Source organism: Vitis vinifera, chromosome 15 (assembly GCF_030704535.1).
Source record: "Vitis vinifera cultivar Pinot Noir 40024 chromosome 15, ASM3070453v1".
In the NCBI taxonomy this organism is placed as follows: Eukaryota; Viridiplantae; Streptophyta; class Magnoliopsida; order Vitales; family Vitaceae; genus Vitis; species Vitis vinifera.
The window spans coordinates 18123793-18145984 of NC_081819.1; the positions used below are offsets into that span (position 1 = coordinate 18123793).

The 22192-nt window shown below is 33.3% G+C and overlaps 1 protein-coding gene across 2 annotated transcripts; it reads right to left on the minus strand.

The window, feature by feature from the left end:
• Nucleotides 1-5260: 5260 nt before the first annotated feature.
• LOC100248925 (protein transport Sec1a) lies at nucleotides 5261-21690 on the minus strand. 2 transcript variants are annotated; one of them, XM_002278930.4, is made up of 21 exons: nucleotides 21270-21690; nucleotides 19331-19389; nucleotides 18431-18512; nucleotides 16660-16738; nucleotides 15306-15356; nucleotides 15092-15188; nucleotides 14937-14969; nucleotides 13984-14112; nucleotides 11512-11703; nucleotides 11345-11428; nucleotides 11155-11253; nucleotides 11000-11070; nucleotides 10275-10371; nucleotides 9612-9737; nucleotides 9359-9454; nucleotides 8540-8659; nucleotides 8344-8421; nucleotides 7521-7717; nucleotides 7145-7235; nucleotides 6899-6988; nucleotides 5261-5527 (listed from the first exon to the last, which is right to left on the minus strand). In XM_002278930.4, exons 1-21 carry the CDS (start codon nucleotides 21340-21342, stop codon nucleotides 5474-5476), a joined length of 1998 nt encoding a protein of 665 aa, XP_002278966.1. In that variant the 5' UTR covers nucleotides 21343-21690; the 3' UTR covers nucleotides 5261-5473. The 2 variants fall into 2 exon arrangements, with proteins under 2 accessions (XP_002278966.1, XP_019081009.1); XM_019225464.1 differs by lacking the exon at nucleotides 21270-21690 and having other exon boundaries at nucleotides 18431-18493.
• Between the last annotated feature and the right edge of the window lie 502 nt (nucleotides 21691-22192).

Below are 22192 nucleotides of genomic sequence, written 5' to 3' on the forward strand. Positions count from 1 at the left end.
GGTTAGAATCTTACCTATAGAGGTTTGTTCTTCAAACCTTGAAATCTGACCTCAACTTCACGTTCTCTGGAAACTCTTTGCGAACAGGAATACGATTAAAAAAAAAGAACAAGAAGAAGAGAATTTTCTATTTATACCTAGGGTATTATTCGTAAAATTACATTTTCACCCCTCTTTCATTTTATTAAATTAATTAATTAATTAATTTAATATCATTATTAAGAATTTCTTAAATTACCCTTTAAAAAGAAAACTTGGGCGTTTGTGGACCCCGCATTTCGGCTCATGCGCTTCCACTCGATGGCGAGCTCGATTTTTATTAAAAAAATGATTTTTATTTATTGAGAAAATGACTTGGAGTCGCCACTTATTTTTGTTTTATTTTTAAAAGGGTAAACAAAATAAGAAAGAAAACCCTAAGCGTGACTCCTTATTTTGGAAAAGGTGATCTATGAAAAACCGGGTCAAGCTCGAGGGTTTGGTTACTTATCGGGAAGGTACGGTAAAGACCGTAACACCCTTCTAAGTCCCTAAAGTCGGGTCTCTACTAATAAAATGAAGCTGATGTAGCAATCAATAGGAAAATCAATGGATACTCAAATCGATCATGCACATATGGGAATCAAAACATGCATAGAGAATGACCAAAAAGAGAGTGGATGCGTACCTGGGCCACGAACGAGCAATGCGCTATCATAAAAATGGGGTCAGTGTACAATAAAAAAGCACAAAACCTATCACATACATCGCCAAACAAAATTAAAACCGTTTGAGGAAAAACTGGATTTTTGAAGTTTATTTGAAAATTGGAATCTTAGAGATTATTTAAAAATTGGAGTTTTAGAGGTTATTTGAAAATTAGATTTTTAGAAATTAAATGTAAGAATGAGATTTTTAGAAATTAAATTTGAAAGAAATTGGGACGTTGAAAATTATTTGAGAGTTCGGGATTTTTTAAGAAAAATTATGTTACAAAAATTGGGGCTTTGGGAATTAAATTTTGAAAGAAATTAGAATTGAAAATTATTTGAGAAGTAGAAATTATGAAAATCGAGCTATAAAAATTGGAAATCTTGGAAATCATTCAGAGGCAAAATTTTTAGAAATAAATGAATAAAATGATAACAATAATGATAATAATAAGTAAGTAACGGAATAAATGAGAGAATTAGAATATTAGGAATTGAAAAGTAAGTGCAGAAATTGGAAAATTGGAATTTCGGAGAGCTAAATTTGGAAATCGAAATTTTGAAGAATTATTTAAATGTGGAATTTTAAGTAAATGAATAAGTGAATGGAATAATAATAATGATTGGATAAAGAATTGCGGAAGTTAGGATCTCGGGAATTGGAAACTGGACTTAGGGATTGGAGATTTAAAGATTTATTTAGGGATGAAATTTTAAATAAATGAACAAGTGAATAAATGAATGAAACAATAATAATAACGAAAATAATCATTAAATAAATAAATGTGAACAGTGGAATTTTTTATATTAGAAATTAGATTTGGAAGTTAGATTTTTGAAGAGTTGAACTTTAATGATTGAAATTTTTAAAAGAAATAAATAAATAAATAAATAAAATAATAATAATAATGACCAAAATAATATTTAAACGAACGAAAGTGAATAGTAGAATTTTTGAGATTGAAAATTGAATTTAGAAGTTAGATTTTTGAAGAATTGAACTCTAATGATTGGAATTTTTAAAGGAAATAAATAAACAAATAAATGAATAAATAAATAAAATAATAATAATGAAAAAAAATAATTAAAGAAAAAACGTGAATATTATAATTTTTGAAACGGGAAATTAAATTCAAAAGTCGGGATTTCGAAAAATTGTTTAAAGATGAAATTTTAGAATAAATAAATAGAATAATAATAACGATAATAAATAATTAAAGAAAAGAATATGAATATTAGAATTTTTAAGGGAAATTAAATTCGGGAATCAGGATTTCGAAAAATTGTTTAAGGATGGAATTTTAAAATAAATAAATGAATAAATAAATAGAATAATAATAACGAAAATAAATAATTAAAGAAATGAACATAAATATTAGAATTTTGAAATAGGAAATTAAATTCGGAGATCGGAAATTTGAAAATTTGTTTAAAGATGGAATTTTAAAATAAATAAGTGAATGAATAAATAGAATAATAACAATGAGATAAGTAATTAAAGAAAAGAACATGAATGTTAGGATTTTTGAAACGGGAAATTAAAGTGGGAAGTCGGGATTTTGAAAAATTGTTTAAAGTTGAAATTTTAAAATAAATAAATAGAATAATAATAACGAGAATAAATAATTAAAGAAAATAACGTGAATATTAGAATTTTTTGTAACGGGAAATTAAATTCGGAAGTCGGGATTTTGAAAAATTGTCTAAAGATGAAATTTTAGAATAAATAAATGAATAAATAAATAGAATAATAATAACGATAATAAATAATTAAAGAAAAGAACATGAATATTAGAATTTTTAGGGGAAATTGAATTCGGGAATCGGGAATTCGAAAAATTATTTAAGGATGGAATTTTAAAATAAATAAATGAATAAATAAATAGAATAATAATAACGAAAATAAATAATTAAAGAAATGAACGTAAATATTAGAATTTTGAAATAGGAAATTAAATTCGGAGGTCGGAATTTTGAAAATTTGTTTAAAGATGGAATTTTAAAATAAATAAGTGGATGAATAAATAGAATAATAATAACGAAATAAGTAATTAAATAAAAGAAAGTGAATATTGGAATTTTTGAAATTAGAAATTTAAATTATTGGAAATTTTGAAGTTGAAAATTTAAATTCGGGAATAGGAATTTTTTTTAAAAAAAGTTTGGAATTTTAAAATAACAAAAATAGATAAATAGAATAATAATAATAACGAATATAATCATTAAATAAATGAATGAGAATATTTGAATTTTTTTTAAGTTGGAAATTTAAATTTGGGAATCGGGAAAAAAAAGTTTGGAGATGGAATTTTAATAAATAAATAAATAAAGTATTAATAATAACTAAAATAATAGTAAATAAATAAATAAATATGAAAATTGAAAAAAAAAAAAATTCTTTTTTCTAAATGGAGTTTTGAAGATGAATTAAAAAAATGAGGCACGTGTGCCTTTAGAGTTAGTATGTAGAGGTGGCCATAGCCATGCTGAAGTGAGGCCCGGGATGCCGCTAGGATTGCACTGTTGGTGGTGGTGGCGCTGGCGCTGCTATTAACTTTCTGGTGTTGGGTCTGTTCTTTTTTTTTTTAAGGTTAAAACGCCACCAATGGCAAGTGGCAAGAACGTGTGAGAAAGTGTAGGAACAACCAAATGCAAAAAAGAAACACCATTTTATAGCGAAGCCATCTCTTCTCTTCTTTTTCAATTCCTTCACTTTAGTTTCTGTAAAAGCTAGGAAGATATGTGATTGGAAACAAAAATAAGAAAAAAAGCAGATGTTTAAGAATTTTCTATTTGGGCAGTATCCTTGTTGATAAAGTGAAGCAAAGACCCACTCTCATATCTTTTCCCTTAATAACCCCAAAAACCCGAATCGTCTAGAGTTTCCGACACCAGATCAGTCACATTACATGCAATTGCTCAGCACGCTGATGAAATAGATTCAAAACGAAACGCACCTGATTTTTGCGGTCTAATAGATCCAAGGTGGTGATGGAATCGAGCTTGGAAACGTCGTCTACAGCTTGAACATGAAGCGAACACTCCAGCCGGGTCTGGAATAGTTCACGGGTATGGGCAGCGATGGGATGATGACCGAAAACAAAAACGTTGAAGCTGTCGAAGTCATAGAGACCCCAATAGGGAAGAGAATGGAGGGTGTCGATATGCTCAGGAGCGTGGCCATGATCTTCTTCGTCTTCGTGGAGGTGAAAGAGGCATGGTATTTCTGCCATTGAAGAAAAAGCTTTCCCCTCAAAAAACTCTTTGCTCTGTTCTCCTTCTCCTCTCCCGTGGACTCGCCTCTAGTCCCTCAAAAGCACCAGAAAACCCTCCTGTTCACTCCATCAGCAAGTATGGGCTGCCATTCTCCTTCGCCACACGTTTAAGGCAGCTGGGCTCTTGGGAGGTGTCCCCCCTCCCCTTCACTAAAAATGGAAAATTGCTCTCCTCCGGTCATGCCATGCTCCCTTGTTTCAAATAATCCCAAAAAGAACCGAGACTCAAGAGGGAGGGTCTACAGCGTTACATCTTTAATTTATCTATCCCATTATTAAGCCATTTTGAACTAGAACCTAGCAATTTAGGCATGCCCAATTGTATCAGAAACATTTTATGAACAATCTTTTAGAAGGAAATATTACCGGACAAATTTTAAAGGGATAACCGATTAAAAGTGATGAAATCTTTTCTACTTTGGAAAACTAACCATTCACGTTTTTTCAACATAAATAATACCCATTTTTAACAAAAATACCCTCATCTTTTTCTTGTAAAAGTAACCATTTCTTTTAAAACACACACGTAAATAATGAAAATTTTGAAGAGAATTTATATAAAAAATGGATTACTCTTCAAGTTCAAAAACGGGGAAGGTTAGTTTTACAAAGTTGGGATGTTTTCATCTTTTTTTTAATCTATTAATCATTTTTAAAATTATTTTTATTTATTTATTTATTTTTGTGTGTGTGATAAGTCATACGGTTATGTTTGGAAAATAGGAGAGGATATAAAAAGAAAAGTAAAATGAAAATTTTTTTAAAAATAAAAAATAAATGTGAAATCAATAAATTATTTTTAAAACTTATTTCATTTAATTTAATTCTTTTATATAAAGATCAAATAATTTGAAAACATAAATATTTTAATTTTTTAAATTATATTTTATTTTTTTTCAAATTAAAATCAAATTTAACAACATTAAATTTTTTTAATCTCTTTTTTATTTTTAAATATTTTTTTTATATTTGAATGCTGAGAACAAAAAATAGAAAATAGTTTTCTGATTCTCAAATATTTTTTCATTTTTTTGCACTGAAAAATAAAAAACTATTCTGGAAAATAATTGTCAAATAAGCGCTTTTACCACCTAAGGTGTTTTAATGGAATTGCTTCAATTGGCACTATGTATAGCATTTGAAGGATTCGAATGAGGAAAACAAAAATGGAAACATGTGGAGGGCTATGATTACTTATTACAGGAGGAGGTGGATATGTTCCCCGCCGGCGCCCCACCACCTCCCCCCCCCCCCCCCCCCCCCCCCCCCCACTAGAAGGACCAGGACACACTGCCCTCAAAATAATACAGGACCTTTATATGTGGTGCCAAAAATGGCCCATTCTGTTTGAACAACTGAGGATGGGATCTCATGGGAAAAGTTCTATATCATTGGAAGAAAAAGGAAACATAAAAATAAAAGGATAAAAAAAAAAAGGGACAAAAATAAGAATTACAGATTCATAATTACAAAAGAGAAAACCGACCTTGACTGTCCAGGAACCAAATTTTAGATTCTAATGCCATCTAATGAGATATCCTTTTCTGACAGCATCTTCAGTTTCTGCATAAAAAAAAAAACATGAATATAATTGCTGCTGGTAATATAAGGGGAAAGAATGATGTTCGCAGTCCTCGACTGTCCTCTAGGTCAGAGTCATGCTTTCAAAAGCTCCAACAAGAAAACAAAATCATGCCCTACAGAAAAATTTGATCCTGCACAAGTTGAGGACAACTAGGTATACTGATAGGCCATCTTCTTGTTTTAAATGAGAACAACTTGGGGCCTGTTTGGATTATCCTCTGAGAAGCCAAAAACTCTTTTTTTAAGACTTGATAAAAGCTTCTACACTCATTGGGCTTTCCAGCTAAAGCGAAAAACAAAAAACTATCTCAAGTGGGCTCCCAGAGTGCTAATGAATAATACAATTCATTATCTTCTAGTGCTTGCCGTCAAAGAGGAGGATGATGAATTTCAGATGTTCACTACTACTATGATGATTGAAAAATTGTGAAGACAAATGAAAATGATGAGTGACAATGAGATGACATCTACTCTATTGGAAATTTTAGAAAGGTGGGTGAATAACGTACATCTACACTATTTTTGTATATGGTGAAATTTTTTAGAACTTTCCATGTGCAAACAAATGGAGTACTAGTGAAATAGAAGACTCGTTGATCAGAAACTATAGCATGTGTCATTTGAATTGGTGAATTTGTAGTTCCTAAGAGCACTGATAGGCTAATGAATTATTGAAACTACTTGAAGAAATTTGTGGTCTTTCTTTTGGGCATAGTCTTGAAGCTGAAAGATTAGACATGGAGCAGACTCACCCTTCATCATCAACCAATACAAATACATCATATATGATGGGGTTACGATTGAAGAAATTGATCCTCTTTATCAAGCTAGAGGATGAGTAATTGGAGCATGATGTAATCATCTTTCAAGATTTTCTTTCAAAAATCAGGCCATTGGATTTACTGCAAATAATTACACCTGAACTTGAGGACAAGGTATTTCAAAATCCAGGGGGGAATTGATGTATTGGCCTATCACCATATCACTGCAACATCATCCTAATATGGACATCTAGGGGGAAAACTTGGGATTGACTGTCTTTGGTAACCATTTACCAGAACTTGCAAAGTGGCTATTTGTTCAAAGTTTCTTTTACTATTGGTTTGGAATTCCTAGTCTTGATTTTTTTGCTTTGTATGTAGTGCATGACAAGTTGTTTGTGTTCTTGTGGTTTGGAATTGTAATTTTATTGTCTTGAAAATACTATCATTTGAAAGGAGATGGAGGCTCTAGAATCAATGCTTCAAACTATTAGTTTTTCAACCCAAATGTGATGTCTTTTGTGCCCCTGATTTTCGTTTATCACCAGCAAGGAAAAGGAAAGAAATAGATAAATAAGCAGTTATTTACCGTAATAAATTGTGGAGGATCATCAATACTAGAGGAGCCTAGGACAACTTCCCTCCTCAGTTTGGCTGTGAGCTTGTGACAAACCCGCAGCTAGACAACAGCAACAACAAAATAATGCAAAAAAAAAAAAAAAAAAGGAAAGATGAGAAAACCATCAGGTTGCCTATCAAGGGAAAAAAAGGGGGAAAAAACATCTGGTAAGGCCAAGATGCAGGTGATGGTAAAGAAAGTTCTTGAGAATTTTACCTCAGATCGCGTTGCTCCTCCAATGATAAAGACAAAAATTCGCTGCCCCATATTCTTGAAATCCACAGACACATTCTTCAAAACTGAGTCACTGTAAAAAAGACAGAAGAAGCAAGTAATAAGAACTTGTTAATTGTATGCAAAAATAAACTTGAATATCTAGGATTTTATCAGCAATCAAATTTTGATAATACATATTATATTATTATGGATCACACCGTATAAGTTCAACAATGTAGAAAAAATTAGATAAACCAAATTGTTCAAATATGGTACAGGAAGATGAAATCCAAAAGCTGGATAAGTCTGCAATTGGAAGTCATGTACAGAATAGATCAATCCAGTACATGAGAAATTAAGAGAACTGTGAGAGTACCTTGAACATCCATCATCAGAAACGCGAGAACGTGCCCAAGTTGCAGTTCGTCTTGATTTTACTGGCTGAGAAGCTGGAGCTTGACTCGTCCGTGCAGATGCACCATCAGTGCTCCGTGGGACAGGTGGACTTGGTTCATTCATACACAGATATTCATTCTTGGGTAATTCACCTTTATTGAGTTTTTCAATCAGCTCCTGATAAATGACACAGCGTGTAACTTACTACCACCCATTTAACTTATAGCATATTAAGAGAAGCAGTTATCTGGATAAGTAAAATAAGAGAGTAACTTTTCCTTGCTTTAGTCACAACAGACAAAGTGACATTGTTATATAAATTAACTTCACAGGCAGACAGGGGACATCATTTTGCTCTGAGATTAGTAAGAAGTGCCATTACAAAACAACTGCCTACATAGCAACAGTAAACCCAGTAAAAAGAAAACATTTCATATTTCACCCAACAAACTATTGATTGATCTTCTTGTACAAATTATGTCTAAAAGAATGTTTAATGAACATATATATATTTTCAAATAATTCAAGCAGGGTAGAGCAACGAATGACACTAATGAAAATAGGCAATGCTACTCTGCATCTGAACAGTCCATATACTGGCAGCCACAGATACTTCAAAAGGATTGCCACATGCTAAGGTTTAATTTTAAAAAACAACTCTCACTGTTTCAGAAGGATGGTCTCGGTTAGAAAAAAAACTATTAAACTTGCTTACATAATGTCATTGCTATCAGCACTTACTCCTAATTTTCAAGGTGCTGCAGGAACAAATGTGAAGAATCTTGCATGATCTTAAATCATACCTCTATCATGGGATAAAATCGTGATAGCTGCCACGTTTCCTCTTCAGTGGTTCGATCTTTTCTAGCCGCATTCTTTACCTAATAATCAAGCAAGAACATCTAGAAACTATTAAACCTTAGGTTGGTGGGCAAGAATCATGTAAGAAGAAAGCTGTAAGGATCTTCAATGAGCATTACAATCACTATATTTATTTACCTTCTGACCATCAAACTTAAGTGAGAAACCCCCACTGGACTTCTTCTTGGTAGCCGATGATCCCTCAAGCAGTCTCATGTTATTCACAACTTTCATATCCTCGGGTGATAATCTTGCTAACTGATGAAAAAGATCAATGAACATGACGATGTGAAAGATTGGTAAAGGTGACCAGTCATCAATACTTCATAATAATCTAAAAAGAGCTGCATCAACACAAATACACTAGTAAAAAAAAAGGCTGAAATTCCTAAAAAACCCAAGACACAAGGAATTCTAGTTTCAGAAATTGTACCTCGTTAGGCACTGTGTGCATGTAAAAAGGATGCCAACAGTTTTGAATTACACATAATTTTTATCAAATCTCTTGTGTCAAACACTCAATTACTAATTAGAAAAATCAAATCATAAAATTATGATGTATCAGTTTGTTGATGTAAAAACCTCCAGCTCTTGCGTCTCACACAAATGATATAGCATGAAAGATTTTAACATATTAATGTGTGAAATCATCTTTGTGGATTAAGGAGGAAAGCAAGCAAGTGTATGTCCATCCTCTGCAAGCCTGACGCTGACATCTATCCTTGCTTGGGGAAGTAAAAAATTAGGAAAATTCAGGTATCAAACAGAGCTGATCAATTGAATTAAGCCCAAACATTTTTTTAGAGCACCATTGATCCTTCTCTGTTTAACATATGGCATTTAACATGCTCTTTCGGCATTTCCCCTTGCAACTAGTTTAGTCAATGATAAGAGAAGTGAAAAAGGATAATGTGAAATTCCACATAAAGAAAGCAGGAATTGGAGTTCACTTGTTACCTGCATTAGCTTTAAACCTTTGTCACCTTCAAACTTCTCAGGATAAACGGAAGCATATATCATCAACAGACGCAATTTATTTTCAGAAGTAGCATCCTGCATAAGTGAAACAAATTTTAAATAAAAAAGTAGACATTACCCAATATGGTGCATTAGTTCATTTCCAAACAAACTTATTTTAAATAAAAAATGGACATTACTTAGAAATATGGTGCATCAGTTCCTATGCAGACAAAAATCTTTAGCATATCACCTGCTTTGTCCTTAAAAAGTTTATCACTTCCTTTGCTCCTACATCTCCAAAGACAAGATCCTGCTCCAGTTGCCCAAGGTCTCGAAGTCCCATCTCTCGGATAGTTCTGTTGATTTTACCAGCAATCTGCATTGCCATGATCAAGTGGGACAATAAACACAAAGACTTGTCATTTCATCCATGTTAATACTACTTCTCTCTTAACATCATCATTTAATTACTTCTGCTTGTATCTGCAGATAGAACCACTGGATGATCCCGTATATCCTCTCTTGGCTATTAAACAATTAAGAAAGAATTCCTTCAGTTCTTTTATTTTCTTTGTTTCATATTTCTGTTGCAACAATTTTTGAATTTATAGTCATTATTGTGCAAGAAAATCAGAAATTCCTTAAACTTAAAAAGAAATTACGCAATAGTTGATAAGGTTTCTTGTTATTTCCTGTTCTTTTACTAAAGAAAAAAAACTCCTTTGCACAAAGATCTTGTAATTATAATTTACAATCATAATTATGCACATAACTTAAAAGTTCTTAAATGCCTCAGAATCCAATAAATCACTTTGTATTTAAATGACAAAAATGCTTGAAGTTTTCTCTTGGAAATGAATTTCTAGCCCATTCATCAACAGAAATACAACACTTATAGAAAGAAAAAATCAACCTCAACATGGAGAGAAAGCTTCTCCATTTGTTCACTATACTGTGGCAAAGCTTGAACCATTTTCTGCAAGTCTCGTGTAGATAATTCGTTACTGTCTCTGCATATTAAAAAACCAATTTGAGAAGTGTATAGCATCAGAGTAGATATTACATCATTTGATGCACTTCTATTCAAATTGCAATTTATAAAGACATAACATGCCAAACTTGTTTGAAAAATTCCATGTATTTGTGATATATCTTGAATTATTGTGTGAAAGAGAGCCTCTGAATTATCATAAGAAACACCAAGCAGCCTCATTTCCACATTCACAAATTCATACAAAATGTTCTAAATCCTTGTTGATAAAACAGTCTCCCATAGAGAATTAGGGGAAAAGATGAAAAGGGAAACTGTCCTAAATGACTAATTTCTCATTGTAGTTCTCATTCCATTGCCATGATGATACATATTTTAAATTAATGGGACTGTGCTTTCCAAAATGATGACAATTACAAAGTGGTCAATCAGGTAGACATACCTGTATTAGTAACATATCATCATATTGTGTTGCCAAGTTAGAGTGTTAAGAATGGAGAAAGAAGTTATACATAGTAGCCAGCAGGTGTAGTGAATGATAATACCATACTAAGTGATCCTTAACAGGAAAATACCTCTGAAATTTGATCACATGATGACAAAAGCAAATATGTTTCAAAAAGATATAGATAGATGCCAAAGCTAACCTCTGATGGAGTTGTGCAGCTTTGTTCTTTGAGACAAAGTTGGTCATTTTATCATGCAACCGTTCACTAGCCTGACATGCCAATTAGTGGAACAAGTACTTACAATAATCATGTATCCCAGTGAAGAAAGACATATATAAATGAATGAGACATACATCGGCAATATGTACATGGCGGAGCTCGAGCCAGACAGGATCATGATCTTCTAAAAGGACCTCCTTTTTCTCAGGTTCACCCCCTGTTTTGCTAGGAATCTAATATATGTTTGAGTATCCTCCAGCAAAAGTTCTTCAAGTGATATTTAACATACAAAACCATGAAAACAAAAATAACAAAAAGATGTACCTCGTGTACATATTTATTTCCATCCATCTCCAGTAAATCATGGCACATGGCATCATAGGTCCATTCATGTATGACAGGAGCTATCTAAACATGCAAAATCATCATATTCAATAAATCTAACTGAGAAAATATGGCAATAAATTCACAACAGGAAAATAGATAATAACCTGATCTATAGATCTATCCAAGATAAGGAGCTCGCATGTTCCAGTCTGGGGAAAGTTGGGAATAGTAGATTTATATTTTTCAAGAGAGTTCCAAACAGCAGCAGCAAGCTTTGTAGGAACCAAGTCACGAAATGTTGCCACTGCAGATCCATCAAGGGTCTTGGCAGCACGATATCGTACTAAGGGAAGCTCCTGAATATATGCAAACACATACATAAGTTAGAATTAATATTTAATTTATTAGAAACCATACTAGTTACAAATTTTTGATGGTGCAGTTTGCACCAATAGTACAATGACACCTTATGGGAAAGGGACCGGTAATATCAATTCCATATGTCAGTATATAAAATCCCAAGGCTTCAACCTTTCAGCAAGAAGGCCTAAATGCCCTAGGAATGAGGGTTGGGTTACCTGCTAACCTGATATATATACCTAATACCTTAAATTTTTGGGCTAAATTAGCAGTTTAAAAGGATATCAAAGTCTTGGTTTCTAGAGATCGAGAAATTGAGTCTTCCCCTCTATTTAATTCCCCTTATGTTTGTCTGCTCTATTGTTTGCTTCTCCATATACGGGTTGAGGCCACATGAGATAAGAGGTGTTAGCCTTATATACAGGCTTTTTACCTAATAGATTCATTTTTTTGGGTGTAGTGATCTAACATGTAGCCGATCATACTAAAAGACAGTACTCCCAAATTTTATTACCTTCAATCCTTAAGATATGCATGACCCTGGCTAGAGACGAATGACAAAAGTGGCAAATTAGGGGAAAAAAGAAAAATAAATAAAAATTTTAACTAACCCAAATTGTTGAACATGGATTTATGGACTGGATAACTCTATCACCAATTAACATGAGCTTTGGTGACTATGGTAGGCATGACTTATTATTGAATCAATGGCGAACTTCAAAACATGTAGATCCACTAGAAAGTTGTTGAAGTCCATTTTGGCAAAGGCAGCAATTGGAAAGAAAAAAAATTCAGGCAACCCAGATAATTGGAGTAAGGCTTTATAGCTGGGGCAGCTCTATCTCGAACCAACTTAATATTTTGTGAGCATGACTGGCATGACTCATATATTTAATCTAATGGTGAGTTTTGCAAAATGTTGGTCTTCAAAACGATATTGAATGTCCATTTGTGCACAAACTAAAATAAAACTCTAATTTGAAGCACAAAAGCTAAAATAAAACTCTAATTTAAAGCACTATATGGATGGGACAGCTCAGTTGAATCAATGTGTTTCTTGGAAAGCACAATAAACAAAAGAAGCTTGCTTGATCCAACAAGGTTTTAAATGAATAAGAATAAGAAGTTATATAAATGAGAATTTCCATTCTAGTCATCTTAATCATGGATAGCAATAGGAAAAAAAAGGGATTTCCACTCCGAGTTAAATAATTGCTGGTTCAACCATTATCATTATTTTTTTATATTCATAGGTTTTTCTTAGCCATAGTAAACATATAGAATATGGAAATCAAATTCTATCTTTACCTAAAAATATATATGAATTTCCTGTTCAGATAAGCCTTAAAAATCTACAGATATCTTGAAAAGGAAGGAAATATGAAAAAAATTTAAGAGTCGTAAAGAAGCAAACAGAAGCAGAATATGATGTTTGATAAATTCAAGGCCTGCATTTAATGAAGACAAATTGTATTGCATAAATCATACTAGGATTTAGTTGGCTGAGTTGTGTTTTATAAGAAGGGGTATTCAGATTCCTTGAAGTTCAATCCAAATTATAAGATTTGGAATTTCAGTGAATGAATTTAACAGCTCAGTTGCATAGAGTATAAAGCTACCAGTCAAATTATAATAAGAAAGAGGAACATCATGAGAAAGTAAACCAAAGAAAGATAGAATGCTTCCCACAAATATGCAAAATAGCAAAAGATAAGGCCTGAATCAAATGGAATAGATGGAGTAGGATTTAATAAATGGTTTAAACAATTGGATCAGCCTGTAATGGGGAAAGAATCTTTAATTGGAAGTGAATTAATGAGTCTTAAGGAATTCAAACCCAATAAAACAAGGTGCTCACAGCAATTCACATGCAAATTCGGCTTGTGACAATAAAAGCATAGTATTGATGTAGCATTGGAATGTGGTTCCTAGTTGCTGGTAGTCATTCAAGTAGCAAAACCAGGATGATCCCCATCCAACTAGTAACAAGTAAAGTCATATATTCAAGCGATCAAGAGAAGATGAACAATATGGTGTTCGGTAAAATATGCATATTGCCTTTTGCTGCTTTGGTAATTCAGTAATTGAAAAATTGAGCAAAACACATGAACCAGAACCAGAAAGTCTTCTCCTGCAATTTGGTTTTGGATTTATGCACAGAATTATGACTTGACACCAAATTCCTAGAGTTGGCAGTGGGGAAAACTTTCCCTATTGGTTATGCAATTCAAAAAAAAATCTCTATGAATCAAAATTCTAGAGTATTATATTCATACCTTTAGCGAAGCAAAAATAGTGGATATTCGGGTGGCCATTGTGTTTAAACAATTATCAAATTTGCGAGTATTCTCCACATTTTCCCCTAGGAGCTCCTCCAGTGCTCTTTCATGATCAGTAATAAAAGCCTGGATTAAGCAAATAATGAAAATGCTAAATCTTAAGAAAAAAATCCCAAATGCTAGAATACTAATCCGTACATTTTCAAAACCCTGTATTCTTAAGGAAAAAAGCACCCTAGACAGTTAATGAAGGGTCATGTCTTCATGTTCCTTAGTTCATATGGCTTCTAACTTTGTTCTGGGGAGAAAATTTCAGGGAGTTTCACATTTCAATGGAGAGCATTTGTTGACATGCCACATTAATCTGGAGTGAGTCTCGAGAGTGTCAATTCAAAGTTTTACTTCCAACAAGTAGATTTCATGGACCCTTTTAAGTTCAAAGTATTTTCTTAGTGGGATACCTTACCAAACTACTACTGTAATGGGCACACTGCAAGCAAGTAGCAACCTGATTTGGAGGGTATTAGAGAACATTGCACCATTACGGTTGTTAGGGTGAACAGGAGTTTCCCATAATTCCTTATGACAGTATCATTCTGCAATGTATTTTTTCAGAAGTGAACTCAATGACAATTAACCATTTCTCTGTTATGAAAATTGTCCTAATTTCCAACTAGACAAACCAAAAAGCTAATAGTTTGATTGTTATTACATAAGAATTGGGTATAGGTAGTCACTTGTTTCACAAATATAACCCTCCTCCTTAAAGGTGTTTCTATCTGTATCATAGAAAAATAACAAAGCCTTCAAGAATAGTAATGTTTGAAAAACATTGGAATCTCTAAGTCAGGGAATAGTGGGCCTACATATTGCCCTGGTAACTCATATGGAGCATATTAATTGTCATAGAATGAATAAAAAATGGAATAGCATACGGTACCATCAAATACCTGACTGTCTACGGGAAAGTACTCCAAATTCATCTGGATGTTACCAAGCAAACAAGAAGAATGTCACAAATAGAACAAAAAAAAATCTCAAAACTGGAAATTGATAAACTATTTAATATACAAGAATCTTTACAAGAAGAATGATAATTTTTAACCTCTCTTAATGCACCTATGCGGGGTAGAACACTTGTATCACTCTTGATGTGATTAACCAGATCTTTTGGAATAGGGGAACTAAAGAATACAAATGCTCTGAAACCAAATATTAGAATGGTTGAGAAATGACCAAAACAAAAGAGTTTTCTATCAATTCATAACAATACTTGCTAAAGAGTTCTAGAAGATGAAAAGCTAGAATCCTTCACATACTTCTTGTATAAAGGCACCCTTCCCGACATGTCAGACAAGAACATGACAACACTGCATGTTAAGCAAGAAACAGAAGTTAAATACATTTCCACGGTAGGAAGAGAAGTGAAAATAAAAACAAAAAATTTAAAAACAGAAATGAGAGCCTAATCTCAAATTTAGGAACCCTTGTTGGTGCACTTATGTTGGAATTAAAACAATCAATTTCTGATAGGCATATCAACTGTACTGAGAAATCATTACATCTTCTGACAACCGAAACAATAAAGTATTAACCAGTAGTATTTTGCAAAAGGTTTATAGAGTCAACAGCTGAAAAGACATAACAAAATAAAGGAAGGGGGATTTAATGATGGCCTAGAAGGAAGGTGGGGGGATTCTACTAAAATCCTAAAAAAATAACAAGAATGACTAGATTTGAATCCAAATAAAAAATACTGAGAAGGAACAGTTTTCTTTGAACCATGGAAATTTTAGACTCCATTTAGGTCCTGAACAGTTTGAGAGAAAGTGCAAGAGAATGAAAATAGAGGGGAAAAGGGGAAGGAAAGAAAAAAATAAAGGAAAAAAAAAATGGTTTAAAGTTAAAAAAAATAAAAAAATCCCTCACATGTTTTTTGAAATTTATTTCTCTTCTTTGCTCTCTTATATTAGGAATGAAGAATTTGAAAATGCATACAATTCTAACTAACTTTCATTATATTTGATTTTTCCTCATATTTCTATGGTAAACCTAAAAAGAGAATTTGTATTCCTTCCTACTTTTCTTCCTTTCCCTAGGACTTTTCATGATCCAAAGGGAGTCCAAGACTACAAGTATGAAGGCAACAAGTAGAATCCTAGAGCATTTTTTGATAGCTTGCTTTGAACCACAAGTGCCATATGAAGAGAAATTGATGACTATAGACCTTGAGATTTTCAAGCGTTCATTTGGAAATTAAACTATGAGTAACGGTGTTACAAAACACTTGAAATGCATCTCTTCTCTACCCATTTTGACAACGCCTTGCCCCCCAGTGTTTGGGACTGGGCACAAAACCATTTTAACCAGATAGTTCTGTAAGATTTAAATGAACTAATGGATACAGTCCAGCAGGAGCAGTACTGAATCAGAAGACATGCGAATGCGCAATTGCTAGCTAAACTACAAAGGAGTCCAAAAAAATTAATACCTAGACTTTAAAGGTTTACTTTTACTATTGAATTCAATACAGAGATCTATATATAGAACCAAATTAAAAACAGAAAAGCAGCCAGGATTTCTTCACATACCCAAACTATGCAATTTCTCTCTAAATATAACTAAGGAAATAAGCATCAAAGAGAAAAACAAATGAAAGGGAAAATATTGTACTTCTCCTTTGAAGGCTGGATGAAATATATAGCATCCAAGGAGGGCAATGGTTGCCTTCTCCTATAAAGGTCTTCAACCACTGCAGAAAAAGTAGAAATTCCATTCGGTATCATTCATAGGAACCGGCACTCAGAAACTAAATTAGGAATATATTTTCGTACGGTTGTATAACTGAATATAGAACCACATAAATGCACAATGCAATCAGCATGGAAGCATTCATACAAACCAATATTTGGTTGGAAAACAATGGCATAGAAATATATTCACTATATAACAAGAAGTGTATATAAATAGAGAACAGATTACTAAGTTGAATAGCATTGTTTTCTGTGTACAGACAATATGACATACAACAAGAAAAGCATCTTGTGCAGAGGGATTTTCTATGGGGAGAGGGAGCTCTTGTGCAGAGGCCACACCTTGTTAGGTGGAATCTGGTTTGCTTGGAAAAAAGGAAAGGTGGGTTGGGTGTGAGAAATTTAGCTTTGATGAATAGAGCTCTCTTAAGTAAGTGGAATTGGTGCTATGCCAATGAAAAAGAGGCTTTTTGAAAGCAAGTTATCAATCAGAAATATGGTGTGGAAGAGGGAGAGTGGTGCACTCAGGTTGTAAGTGGGAGGTATGGTGTTAGACTTTGGAAAGCAATAAGAAATGAGTGGTTGTTTCTGAATAGTAGACTAGCCTACCAAGTGGGTAATGGTCGGAGAGTGAAATTTGGGAAGGACAAGTGGTGTGGAGATGAGCCTCTTTGTGAGTCATTCCCCTCTTTATATTCCATTTCCCTGTCTAAAGATGCTTGGGTGTCGGATGTTTGGAACCCAGACAGTGATGGGGAGGGTTGGACCCCTCTTTTCTCAAGGGCGTTCAATGATTGGAAGATTGAGATGGTGGAGTGTTTTATTTTCAAGATCCAAGCTTTTAGGGTGCAAAGAGAGGACGAAGATAGAGTGGTTTGGATGACTTCAAAGAGTGGTGATTCCTCAGTCAAGTCGTTGTATTCTATATTGGAGCCCGAAGACTCTCATTTGTTCCCTTGTAATAGCATATGGAGGGTGAAGGCACCTCCTAAGGTTGCCTTCTTTGCTTGGGAGGCTTCTTGGGCTAAAATCTTAACTTTGGAGCAAGTTCAGAGGAGGGGGTACTCTATGGCAAACAGGTGTTTTCTATGCCTCTCTGAAGTAGAGACGGTGGATCACCTTTTACTTCATTGTGTAAAGACGCGGGTTTTGTGGAATCTCATTTTCTCCCTATTTGGTGTGGCTTGGGTTCTTTCATGTTCAGTGAAGGAAACTCTTCTTAGGTGGCATGGAGCTATTGTGGGGAAAACTCGTAAAAAGGCTTGGCAATTGGCCCCCTTATGTATTTTTTAGTCAATCTAGAAGGAAAGGAACTTGTTAGCTTTTGAGAATGAGGAGCTTTCGCATAGACTGAAATATTCTTTTGTATGTAATATTTGGTCTTGGGTTAGGATGTCTATGGTTTTGAGCCCTTCTTCTCTTGTTAGTTTTTTGGATTGGCTAGGCTCTAAGTAGGGGTTTCGAGCTTTTAGGCTACTTTTGTATACTCTCTGTATACTTTGAGGGCACTGTTTTTGGTGCTTCCTCTTTTCGTTAAATACATTTCTTTTTATCTATCAAAAAAAAAAACAAGAAAAGCATCACAGGCATGAATACATTCAGAAAACAAGGAAATGTGGTAAAAATTAAAAGAATAACAAGTGAATGGATTCACAGAGTCCAATTTTCAGCAAATGCCTTTTGAAGCTTACAGGAAATTCCTTCATCTGTTATGTCCGCCATTTTGCATGAGGAAGACATGACTTTCGTAGTAACTTTATCCATGATGAGTACCTGTGGAAGATCAGTTAAGGTTGACTAAACAACATAACATAGACAAATTCAACAATGTGCAACTATGTACTGGATATGACGGACAGAATTATTCAGCAAGAATTAACAACAGAAAAGAATTCAAGATGCACTGATCACAAATATCACATAGGTTGATTAATTAGGCGAAGACAGCAGCAACTCTAATGCATATGACATGGAGTTAAAAACATAAGGAAAACTTTAATCCTTGGTCAAGGTTAATTTGCAATCAAATCACTACTTGTATCTTATTGATCAAATCAACAGAATTTTATTTTCCAGGTAAAATATTGCTGCATTTCCCAGCACTCATCAATAAGAAGAGATTTTCAGATGTCTTAATGTAACAAACATGCCATTTATGTCCAAATCCCTTATGTATCATTGAAAATTTGAGGATATCATATTTATTGCTACTTATATGTGTTAAAGCATACCAACCCTAAGAAAGAACCAGAATTCAAATATGAACTCAACATTCTAAATTTCATTCTCTTCCCTCTCTCTGCTCCAAAACGTCAATTAAAATTTTAATTTTGTTAGATTTCAGTTTTGAACAAAAAAATAATCAATTTGCTGTAACATAGCCTTAGAAGCATTTATCATCAAGGCAATGGTCCAATAGTAAGAGGGGATCTGAACTATCAGGTACATGCCATGTACTGTTTGTTTCTAATTTTGAAAAAATAGGGGTAAACAAAAGCAAAACACCAAACATGTTCTCTCCAAAACAATAAAGCTAGGTTCAAAAAGCATTAAGAGAATCATAAATCAGAAGATTTGCAGCATCAACATACTTTCCAAGTTGATTTTGAATCCCCTGTTTTAGTTGATCTGAGCATTTCATGTAGTAAACCTGAAGTACGAATCCACCAATAGTATATGAGCAAAGAGGAAGAAAAAAACCAAAATTAATATGTCAAATTCAACATCTACTTATCAAACAAATGTTCAATGAGTTCTAAAAATTTATCTTGCAACAATCTTAAACATAGCATATCAAAATAAATATGTTAACATGCATGTGGACGTTCCATAGGGATGTAATTTCTTTAACAAACAGAAATGGCTACCATCTTGCTTGCCTAAAAAATTAAGATTTTACCTTGGTTAAAATGTGATCATTCTAGGAAGTAAAAGGCCATCATAATGCAAATTATTTACCCAATAAGATCAACAAACAAGCAACTGATTTAGTGGATTTGAGCATATAAAGAACAACCACCAACCGCTTTCTGTAGTTTTTTCTTAAATAACATATTCTACAATACTTCAAAATTAGTTTTCTATCATCCCACCATCAATACCTTATCCAACTTCTTGAGTTGGTTGCACAGGCTCTTTTCTCAAATATATGTTTATCATACATTTTCCAAGTGATCAATCTTCAAATATTTTACTACAACACAAAAGAAGGGTGGGAAGTTTGACCAACAACCTTTTGACCTTCACCTCATCTTTTCAAAGCACTGAAGCAGCATAATCCGCTTCATTGGGATTTCACTAAATTTTCAGCAGTTTAATCTTCTTAGTCAAATCTCTGTTTTGCCCACTGTTGAGCTAGTCCCTAGCACTATACTGTAATGCAATCATTCTAAAATTATGAACTTGTGGCATGCAGTATCCACATAAGTGCCATCTCCAGATCCCTACTCCCTACCATCTTGAAATCCAATAACGTTCCATTGTTTCAATTGATTGGCAACTTAAAGCAAAATGACCACCAATATGGAAGAAGAGCATTAGCCAAACTGAACATGTTATTTGTCTTTGAGCCAAATCACTATGTCTTGAATTTAAATTGAAGTTCAACATCCTGGATTACATTCATCTACAAATAAAGAAAAAGAAAATAAAGAAATAAATAGACTGCCTAATCAGGGGACTGAACTATTCTACTGAAATTCATATGCTTTTTTTTCATTTACTCAGAGAAGGGTTACACGAAAAAAAAGGAAAAAAAGAAAAAAAGAAAAAAAAAAAAAAATGAACTTCTATTGCATAATCATTTCTTTTCTTTTCTTTTCCTTTTTTACCTTTCCTTTTTTTCACTAGAAAAACCATAAAAGACCAATAGCATCTCCCAAGTGCTTTCTGATGTATATAAATAAATCCTCTTAATTATGCATGCAGTTCCATATCAAATCAACAAATATTTATATAAGTTATAGTAAACACAAATCATTTTTCAAAAGCATATGATTCAATGTGTGGGACCTTCTCCACTCAGGATTCAGAATTTCTCTGGGAAAACAAAAGCAATGAAACTTACAATTTTAAGAAGAAACCTATTTTCGGCAGTATTAAGTTGCTAAATGGTGTTTCTTTCTTGAAAATCAAGAAAAAAAAAAAAAAAATCAAAATTTCAGGTAGGTCAAGAAAACTTTAAGTCAACATCCAGTACACCAACGCCGTTTCCCGTTACTGGAAACGCACAAATTTTTCTCAGGATTTTCAATACCCCCCTACTCTCAAAAACATTCTTCCACGCACAGATTTCGAAAATGCCATATGCCCACAACCTTTTCAAAATTTTCACCTCAAAAGCAAATAAGAAACTCATTTGTCCACAAAATATGATTTCTAGAAAGAAAAAAGAAAAGAAAAGAAAAGAAAAGAAAAGAAAAGCTTTTCTTCATCATTTCCCTATCTTTTCGTCCGTTTTCTTAGCAAAGAAGTACAGACAACAAAAGTACAACAAACCAAAATCCAAACAAAAAAGTCAAATAAACTTACGATCGCGGCTGATTTGACGAAAGTTCTTGTACTCTCCGGCATTTGACGAAAAATCAAAGTCCGACATCGACATCGCGGATCCAAACGAACGAAGATCAGAGAGCCAAATCCAGAAGAGAAAAGGCGAGAAAGTTAGAGGGGAGAGTGTCTTCTCTAGAGAGAGTTTTCTGGAGCAAGAAAGGAGGAGAGAAATGATCGGAGGAAAGGTCGTTATGGTTGTGGTGGGAACGTTCTTCTCGATGAATATTTTTATTTTTTGAATGTAAAATAGAACGGGAATTTCGCTTTCGTTTCGGTGGGAACGCCGCCAGAATGGTGCACCAAATGCGTCGTCGTTTTGTCTCTTTAAATGCTTGAAATTACGGTTCCATCCTTTCTTGTTTTTCAACTGTCGGCCCCTGATATTTGGGGTTATCTCATACGGCCCCCCTATATTTTGAAGTGTTCGACTTTTAACCCTCGAAGGGGCTTCGATCCTGGTGTTGGTGCCAAGACGTGACCGCCTCTCAACTCTCACGTTGATTTATCTATTGGAGATTTTCTACAAAAATGGGCTACTTGAAGGACAATTTTTCTTTAGCTTCCAACTTCTTTATTTACTTATTTTTAATGAAGACACAATTTTTCCAACCATTTTTAATACTTGAATTAAGTTTGAATTAAATTTTTGTTGAATTCAAGTTTTAAAAAATAAGGTTAAATTAAATTTATATTAACTACCCCAAATTAAAACTTAAGTTAAATTATATTTGACTAGATTATTTCTTAATTTGAATTTAACCCAATTTATAATTCGATCTAATCCATCTAAATTACAGTCAGTCTTAAAATGACAGTTTCAATTACTTAAAATGACTGCTTCAATTTTATTTTATTTTTAAAAAAAATGAATCTATGTTGGAGTTGTTCTTTCTTTAATAATA

Coding starts and splice junctions, on each gene's coding strand:
- LOC100248925 (XM_002278930.4), bottom strand. CDS start 21,342: ATGTCGATGTCGGACTTTGATTTTTCGTCAAATGCCGGAGAGTACAAG. Junction 9,738..10,274: donor AGCTTTCTCTCCATGTTGAG/GTTGATTTTTTC, acceptor ATGGCAATGCAG/ATTGCTGGTAAAATCAACAG. Junction 7,236..7,520: donor TCTGATGATGGATGTTCAAG/GTACTCTCACAG, acceptor TCTTTTTTACAG/TGACTCAGTTTTGAAGAATG.